The sequence below is a fragment of the Caloenas nicobarica genome, chromosome 12 (genome assembly GCF_036013445.1).
Source record: "Caloenas nicobarica isolate bCalNic1 chromosome 12, bCalNic1.hap1, whole genome shotgun sequence".
NCBI classification, from domain to species: Eukaryota; Metazoa; Chordata; class Aves; order Columbiformes; family Columbidae; genus Caloenas; species Caloenas nicobarica.
This window is the reverse complement of record NC_088256.1, coordinates 4,391,986-4,400,735: the sequence shown is the minus strand read 5'-3', so window position 1 is coordinate 4,400,735 and position 8,750 is coordinate 4,391,986. Positions and strand designations below refer to the sequence as shown.

At 43.8% G+C, this 8,750-nt stretch overlaps 1 protein-coding gene across 1 annotated transcript; it reads right to left on the bottom strand.

Annotated features, from left to right (window-relative positions):
* Positions 1-389: 389 nt before the first annotated feature.
* MCTS1 (MCTS1 re-initiation and release factor) lies at positions 390-7,318 on the bottom strand. The gene is made up of 6 exons (XM_065643371.1): positions 7,203-7,318; positions 5,834-5,986; positions 5,027-5,124; positions 3,841-3,974; positions 2,720-2,787; positions 390-615 (listed from the first exon to the last, which is right to left on the bottom strand). The coding sequence occupies exons 1-6, from the start codon at positions 7,211-7,213 to the stop codon at positions 534-536; spliced, it is 546 nt and encodes a 181-aa protein (XP_065499443.1). The 5' UTR covers positions 7,214-7,318; the 3' UTR covers positions 390-533.
* Positions 7,319-8,750: the final 1,432 nt, after the last annotated feature.

The following is an 8,750-nucleotide window of genomic DNA, read 5'->3' as shown; positions in this document are numbered from 1 at the left end:
ATATTAAAAAGAGAAAATCCTTAAGTAAAATACTGAAGTTAATGCTGTTAATAAATTAAGTTAAAAAATAAATGTCCAAAAAACCTGATTTCTCCATATTCAAGAAAAAGGTAGACTAACAAGATGTTAATCAGAAGAAAAAAATCTGAAATGTTTCAGAGGTTTTATAAACTGTGTTAATTATACTTCACATATGCTTTATATTACTCTTTTAGAAGAGCATAAAAATGTAAACATTTCTTGGCTTTTTTCCTCCTTTTTGTTTGAAATAGTCTACTCAGTCCACACAGGATCTTTCCACCAGGCATCTTGTGTCACCAAAGACTTGTTTAAGACAAAACAAAAGAACTGTAAAAAAAAAAGAAACCTCAAACTATTGTAGCCTAACATTACTTTCGCATTCGCTTGATTTATTTAGCATAGCCACAGAACAGAATAATTTGTACATTCAGTCACATTAAAAACAAGGAATTACAAAGCAGTCCACATTTAACCTAAGTGCATTCCTTTGGAGTAACACAGTTCCTTTTGTTTCACTTGTACGTCTTCATATGCCAAAGGCCATCATTTAAATAGTGAATATTTTCAATACCAATCCCTTTGTTGACCTTCTCACTGTAGAAGCAGGAAAAAGGTACAGAAGTATTAGCTCGGTTAGAGTAGTAAAAAATACAATATTTAAAGTAGAAAACGCAACATTTGTCAGCTGGAAGGGGAGAAACTATCATCCACAAAGCCATAATCTTCAACAACAGGTAGCCAAGAAACAATATTTGTTATTATAATACACATACCCACACTGCTGAATGATAAGAGGACAATATTTGCCTTCCACGTTTTGTCAACATCCTTCCACAATATTTTTAACTACTTCTTTGTGGGAGGCAGTTCTTCAGACACCACTTCTGCTAGTTTTCTTAATTTTAGCATTTCTGCATCAAAGTAGCACAGCAGCTGTAAGTGACTCACCCCCTCCCAGCACAGGAGGTGGTGGAACACAGCTGGAATGTGGAATTTGACAAGTTCTGGTTCCAGGTGTGCCACTGACACAATGAAAGCAGGTGAGCTGCTTCACTCCTAGTTGTGAGACATCTACCCACTCAATAAGGAATTATAAATACGAAATTTATGTGCCAAGGACTTGCAGCATGTTACAGACACACTATCCTCCTGTATCTTTTGAGTCATGTCATCTTTTAAAAATGGTTGTTTTGCACATCTGCATTAGACTTGTGTTCATCTTTCTTCCAGTATACTATTCCACAGAAAAATCTAGTTTTGTCACAACAAACAAGCAAATCTCATCATTCTAGGACTAAGAACAAGTTTCATCCCCCCGGAGAATATAATTTACTGTATTTATACTAAGTGTTCCATTACTTATACAACTTGTCCAAAAGCAATCAGGAAGGAAAATACTGCTGTGTTAATTGCATTAACACATTATGTATCATAATCACACCAGGTAACTAAAATCATACTGTTTCACAATATTCTGGCTTCGACAATATCTCACAAAAAAGCACGCTAGCGGGCTGCACAGATCAGTCTAATTTCATTTTCCTGTCCAGCTCACGTTGCTCTCACAGGAACAGTATATTCAGCTGCAAGAACTAGGAATACAGACACCCTTGGTCTGTGGTGCTCACAGATCACTGCAGACAGGGCTGGGACAAAAGCAGCTCTTCAGCTGTTCTTTCCACCTGCTCTTGGGAGTCTTTTGAAGACACTACAAAGAATCCTAAGGAATATAAGTCCCCAGCAGCTACGGCAGGTCCAAATCCAGGTTGCTGCAGTCTCTGTAACACATTCCCACCTCTCTCCCTTATGTGATGACTTAGGACAGCAGAGTGACCCAGTAACAGAAGATGATCCTGCGGAGAATTATCCCCACAAGAAAGGGCAACTTGTTTTCATCAAAATCAGCTTCCTCACCCACTCAAGGGCTAGAAAGGGCTGGAACCACCACAGCCCAAACCTGCTGGGTGCATCTTACATCCTGCTGCAAGATGTTCCAGAATTTAAAATGACAAAGTGGTTTAGCTACTTTTCATTTAGCACTACCTGAATGCTAAGAACAACATCCATTTCCCTTTTCTGTAGCTTTCCCTTCTCAAAGAGTTTTCAGTTGATGTTTGTCCCCTGAACAGACCTCTGCATTTCACAAGAAGCTCAGCTAAGCTAGTAAGCACATCAAGCAGGAACGCTGCATGTAGGTACAAGGTGAAGAAAAAGAGAAGGCCACAGAGCAGAGCCCAGCTGGTCAACTGAGCACCAGTAGGACTTAAGTCTCTGCTGTCCCTGCAGACAAATCCCACTCAAATGTTTCCAGCCCTCTCAAATCCAAATTACATCTCTTGCCCACAGCCCAGGTAGTAGGTCCTCTATACAAACATTTATTTGTTCAGTGGGATCTTTGAGAAAGTATGATCAAAGAGCAAGAAATACTAACAATCAGCAGTAGCACAAATGTCCACATTCACATGAAATGACCTATTTTGATTCCATTTGGTAAACTAACAAGCAGGAAGATATTCCCTGCCTCCTCTCCTTTCCCTCAATATCAACAAAATGGTATGTTAAAAAATTCTGTACTTAAATGACACATTCTGCAACAGTGATGCAGTAACCTTGAACCTTTACAGTGGTGCTTATACTTCAAACTAACATCAGAATAATGACATGGGACAGCTTATATTTCCATTTTTAAAACACTTACATGTCCTCAGCCGACATCTTCATTACTCCCACACATAACGCGTGCTGTTTTCCCTCTGCCATTATTGCCTACAAATTACCACTAAGGAAAACAGATTTTTTAAAAACTATTTCAGAGAAGTAAAAGCAATATGAGGAAACAACTTTCCAAAAGGTTTCAAAATCCTATGTTGAACTTCCACCCTCTTAGTAATTCTAGAGCTCTAGCTATTACAGATAAGCAAAACAATGCACTGCATTTAACAACTGAATCACAGCGTGCAGAACAAAGCATATATTTAAGAACTTCAAGCAGCTGTTACAGCAAAAGATCTCCCAGCACTACACTCCATTTCTTCCTTTGTGCCTAACACCCAGAGATCATAGTCTCACCCTTTCTGGAACAAAACTGCACATTTGTGGGGCCACTTTAGATTCCAAGGTACAGAAGAACTGAGACACTAATCTAAAATAACCCAGAAGTACTGAAATCAGATGTTCCTTTTCAAAGCTTAGCAACCCGTGATGCTAAGTGCTGATTTTTTCCTGTAGCATCTAACTAACTAAAAAGAGCAGCACAGCTTGGTATCATTAATGCTGTATTTGCTCAAGGTTCCCTTCTCAGTAATATAATGAGCAGAAGTGAATTAGCATACATTCTTCATTTTACATAGGCTGACTTCATCAGACAGAGCAAGTCCTGCCTACAGCAAAGCTGATTCTAAACATCCTTCCAAATTCCCCCAGGAACAGGAGCAAAATCTTCTATAATTGAAGGATATAGAAGATTGATTAAGGAGGCAAGGGACAAACTGCACTGTACTTCATCTATTTTTACAGTTCTGCCTAAAATCACAAAGAAGCTCAAAATATCAATTAGATTGATGGAACAGTATCCCACCCAACAGCACGGCAGGAAGAGTTATTTGGCTTGGGACATCACAGTATGTAAAAAAAAAATTAAGAAAAATTTTAACCTTGCTAAATAACATCTGAACCTCTGCAGCTCTTTTCAGATTACTATTTATTCCATGAAATACCATTAAAATCCAAAGTAATTCAGATTACGATCAGATGAGAACACAAGAACAGAAGTTTAACTCATCTCACAGCAAGCAGTAATTCATAGCTGCAGAAGGATACAACAACAGTATCAACAGCAGCAGGGTAAAGTTTTGCTCCAGGAGACGTCAGGCCAGGGCACATTATATTAGCTCCGCTTAGTACAAATTTAATGGCGCCTTTATCAACTTGCTGATGTGGTAGAATAAATGGATCTAGGCAGGGAAAGATACAGCATGACAATTAACACAGTGAGATGACAACATGAATAACTCATTATCAAGTCAGTGGAGATGGAGCAACTAGATACACAGTGTGCTGCAAGGGTGGGAAGTTTGAGAAACAATTACTGAGCTCCTGCTGGGCTGTGCCATCCTGAAAGGACACAAGTTGCGTGCTCCCAGAGCACATCTTCCACCTGAACCCCAAAGGGGAACCCAACACCAGGTCTGTGCCTCCTGCGCCCCCATATACCCACACACCAAGTAACAGTTTTAACAAGTTTCCCCAGAGAAAACAATCACACAGGTGCCCACGTACTAAAGGGTCTTAAATCTCTCAAATTACATGTATAACCTGTTTCTTTTTCGCAAGAGGTTAAGGTTAACAGGACAAAAAAGGCAAAGATGGACAAAATTCATGAAGGCAGTCAGCTCCCCAAGCCATCCTTCAAGTGCACACACCTTGAAGTATTTCAAACATTGAGAGTTGACTGAATGTCATTTTTAGGGACACCTACGCTCATTCAAATCAGAGTAACACAATCAGGCGGAACAGCAAGAAAAATAATGCAAGAGAGTAAATTGTAAAAAGCATGCAACATAAATTCTTACAGGAGACAAGCATACGTTACATCGTTGAACTCACAGTTAAAGAATATTTTTCTAGTAAGAACCTACAAGTACTTGGAAGAAAGCAAAATGGGTTTAAAGGAAGACTTGAAAGGACAAAGACAGGGACTAATGACAGGACATTTAGAACTCTGGCCTCAGGAAACCTCTCTGAAGATGTTTTTGCAGAGCTTTGCACAATTTAATTCTCAGAAATCAGTAGCATTACAATAATTATGGGGGAAGCAATACACATAGGCACCTGGAATAGCAAAACAATAAATTACAGTTGAGAACGTATACTATATCTTTAAGATCTATTCAGGAATACATATATATATACACACACATGCACGTACATAGTAAGTTCTTTTTAACTTGGTTCTACAGATGCGCTCGCCCCCTCTCTCCACCACTCCCATCCTCAGGAAACTTACATTTGTGAAGCAACCGTAGCGTTGGGTAAAAAATTCCTTCTCTTTGCCTGAAGAACAGCAACTCCCCATTCACAGTGAGGATTTCTATATGTTCATGACTGCAAAATTTAAAAAAAAAAATCCAACAGCTACTTAACACTTTTGTAGTTTAAATAAAATATTTCACTTCAGAGTCTGGCCTATCTTGGAATCTGAGAGTTAAGACAGTTAATTAGCAGGAAAACTTAAAACCAAAAATATTATCTTTTTTGTGGCTTGTTCCTCAACACTGGCCTCCTGCACACTTCCTTCTCCTTTAAAAAAAAAAAAAAAAACAACACCACTACAGACAAACATCTAGCTATTCACAAACTGCATTTGATTTTTTTTTAAGTGCAGTAGAGCATGCAAAAGGAATCATCAAAAATATACTACCCCCATTTAAAAAAAAAAAAATATAGATTATACATGGAATGCCAAAAATAATTTTTAAAAGCTACTGGAAGCTATCCAAACAAGTTTGAGCTCCATGTCCATAAAGCTGAATGCTTCCCTTCAACCGCAGCCTGACCCTCATAGAGTCCCTAAATAAGTTGCACATTCACTAGTAGGCAGCATTTTTGTTTTCCTCACACATCCTATTCGCGTGCCTTCAGGAGCATGACGAGCACATGCAAACTTGCTGGTTTTGCCACAACATGGACTATTATCTATAGGAAATCAGATGCTTTTCAAAAACACTAGGTTCACCTATTATACAAAATAAACATATAGAAGAAGCAATCCTATCACCTTGGAAGCAGAGGTTAAGAGAAAAAAGGAACTTACCATCTTACTATTTTGACTGGGTCTTTCTTTGGCATAATTTGGTTTAGCCATGGCTCAATAACAGGAAACTGGTCTACCAGTTGATTCTTAATACCTTTAATAACTGAAGTCTTCAGCTGGATACAGTTTGACACATTCTCCTTTTCGTCAAATCTGTCAAGTGAGTGACAGGATTTCAGAAATGCACAATTTGCTTCCCCAAAGATGCCATATCTCAGCAGCATTCTCCAAAAATGTTTATAAACTCTCTGTAACACCTCAGCAGCGCTGCATCTGTCCAACTTTTAAATCTAGGATTTCATGAGTCTTAAATTCTTCCCCTGGGAACACTGGGCTGGGGGAAGGGTTCCCACTAGCAGGTTGTCTTTCACAGAATCCCAGAATGTCAGGGATCAGAAGGGACCTCGCAAGCTCACCCAGTCCAATCCCCCCGCCGGAGCAGGAACACCCAGATGAGGTTACACAGGAAGGCGTCCAGGCGGGTTGGAATGTCTGCAGAGAAGGAGACTCCACAACCTCCCTGGGCAGCCTGGGCCAGGCTCTGGCACCCTCACCATGAAGAAGTTTCTTCTCATATTTAAGTGGAACCTCCTGTGTTCCAGTTTGCACCCATTGCCCCTTGTCCTATCACTGGTCGTCACCGAGAAGAGCCTGGCTCCATCCTCCTGACATTCCCCCTTTCCATATTGATCTCCATGAATGAGGTCACCCCTCAGTCTCCTCCAGCTCAAGAGCCCCAGCTCCTCAGCCTTTCCTCACACAGGAGATGCTCCACTCCCTTCAGCATCTTCGTGGCTGCGCTGGACTCTCTCCGGCAGTTTTCTGTCCTTCTGGAACTGTCTTCTCGTTCTTCTTTACCCCTAATCTTTGCATACACCCATGGAACACACTTTCAGTCCCACACACATTGGCACAGAGCGTTATTTCACCCAACACACAGACCAAACCGCACCGCAACCACCAACACCTACAGCCCTGTCCAGCCGTATTTATAGGAGCCCTTCGTTCATCTTTACCACAGACGCATGAACTGCGCTTTGTACTACCCCAAAATTCAGGCAACTTAACGACTCGTTACTTGTTAGGTTTTTTTTTCCTTTCAACAAGCAAGTGCCCCCAGCCCAGCCCAGGGCCCCGAGACGAGGGTGACGCTGCGGACCCCAGGGAGGCCGAGGCGGCCGCGGGGGCTGGCGGGGAGCGGGGCCTGCCCCCCTGTGCTGACCCGGCCCCCGAGCAGGGCCTGCTTGTGCCGGCCCCGCGGGCGCAGCGCTGAGCCCGGCCCGGCAGGGCCGAGCCCCGGGACAGAAGACGCCCACCCTCCCGCCGACCCCCCCGGCCCGCTGGGAGAAGCGGGTCCGGCCACACTCACTTCTTGAACATCCTGGGGCCGGTGCGGGGGGCCCGCGGCGCGAGCACCCACGGGCTCCGCGCTCCCTCACACGAGGTCCCGGCCCTGCCCTCCGCACCAGCCGGAAGCGCCGCGCGCTTTACGGCCCGTCGCGCCGCTCCATGGCAACGGAACGCGCGCAGCGTCACCGGGGCGGGCGGCGACTACAACTCCCGGCGGGCAGCGCGGGGCCGGGGCGGGCCGAGGCGGGCCGGGGTGGGCCCCGCCGCGCTGTCTCGCTCAGAGCCGCCCGTACCCCCTGTCCGGAGCGCTGTGCAGCGACCCTGTGCCGCATCCCCCCGGGGGCTCTCACCAGAACTCCGCGCCTTGCAGACACGGCGCCGTTTTCCCAGGTAACACATCACTTTTCGTTAAAATAAACCCTTCAGAAGAAAATCAAAATGCGGTAACCGCTAACACCACTTAAACGCTGTGGGAATATAACGGAAGATCGGCGGGAAGAGTCGTAAATACGCTCAAGTGGCTGCAGCTGGGGTGTAGAAAAGCACAAATACGGCGCTATTTTTTTGGCAGAAGCCCCGTGTCCGGTAACACGGGCCGGTGAGAAGCTCCGAGGCTCCTGATCGAACGTGCCCCCGATTCCTGTTTGCTGCGAGGATCAAAGCACAGCGGAAAATCCTCGGAGGGCAGGTGAAACCTGCAGGTTTTCCAGCAAGGACCGAGTTCTGCAACACCCGCCTTCCCACCTGCACAGGTGCTTTTTGGAGATCCCCCGGTGATGGAAACAAATCAACTCTGCATTTCATCCGTGGTTTGTGGCTGTTCCTGCAACCTGCTTGTGCTGGCAGACACCTGCCAGACACAGAGATGGGTTCTGCTGAAGGCAATTAGGCTATGTAATGTTTATTAGAGTCAAATTAGGTTTTGCTTGGAGGCGCTTGGCTTTCTCCTGGGTCCCCAGTGCTTCACCTCACCTTCCCCTGCTTGCCCATAAACCCCAGACCTGACCAGTGAGGAGCTGTGTGTTCTGACTGACAGGACACAGTTGCTGGCTCTTCCCCACCTGAACGGCTGCCTGGACAGGGAAACCCTCCTGCTTCTCCAGGAACACCAACACTTACTCATGTCTCCTCTTGTATAAATCCAATCATTTCCACAAACCAAGAATCCATACAAATTCAAGATCTCTTACATTTCTGCACCTCTTACCTAATTTGGCATAAGTGAACATGACAGTTACAGGAAACAGAGGAAAACCTGACAGTGTAATCCTATAAGTTTTATTTACCTAGCAAACCTGTTTATTTCTATTACATCTGACTTAGAATGTAACTTATTAGTGCTTGGGAACTATACAACCTGTTCTAAAGCCAGTCAAATACAGACTGAAGCTTTTTTTTTTTTTTTTAAATCTGGAGAAAGTACTTTTCTACGCATCACTAGCACGTTTCAGGCCCCAGGAGCCGTCAGCCAGTTACTCGGATAGAAAACACACTACGGAAAAACCTCCAAAAAATTACATATGTATCTCTCCGAACCACAGTTTCTGCCAGGACAAGTTAGCGTCTC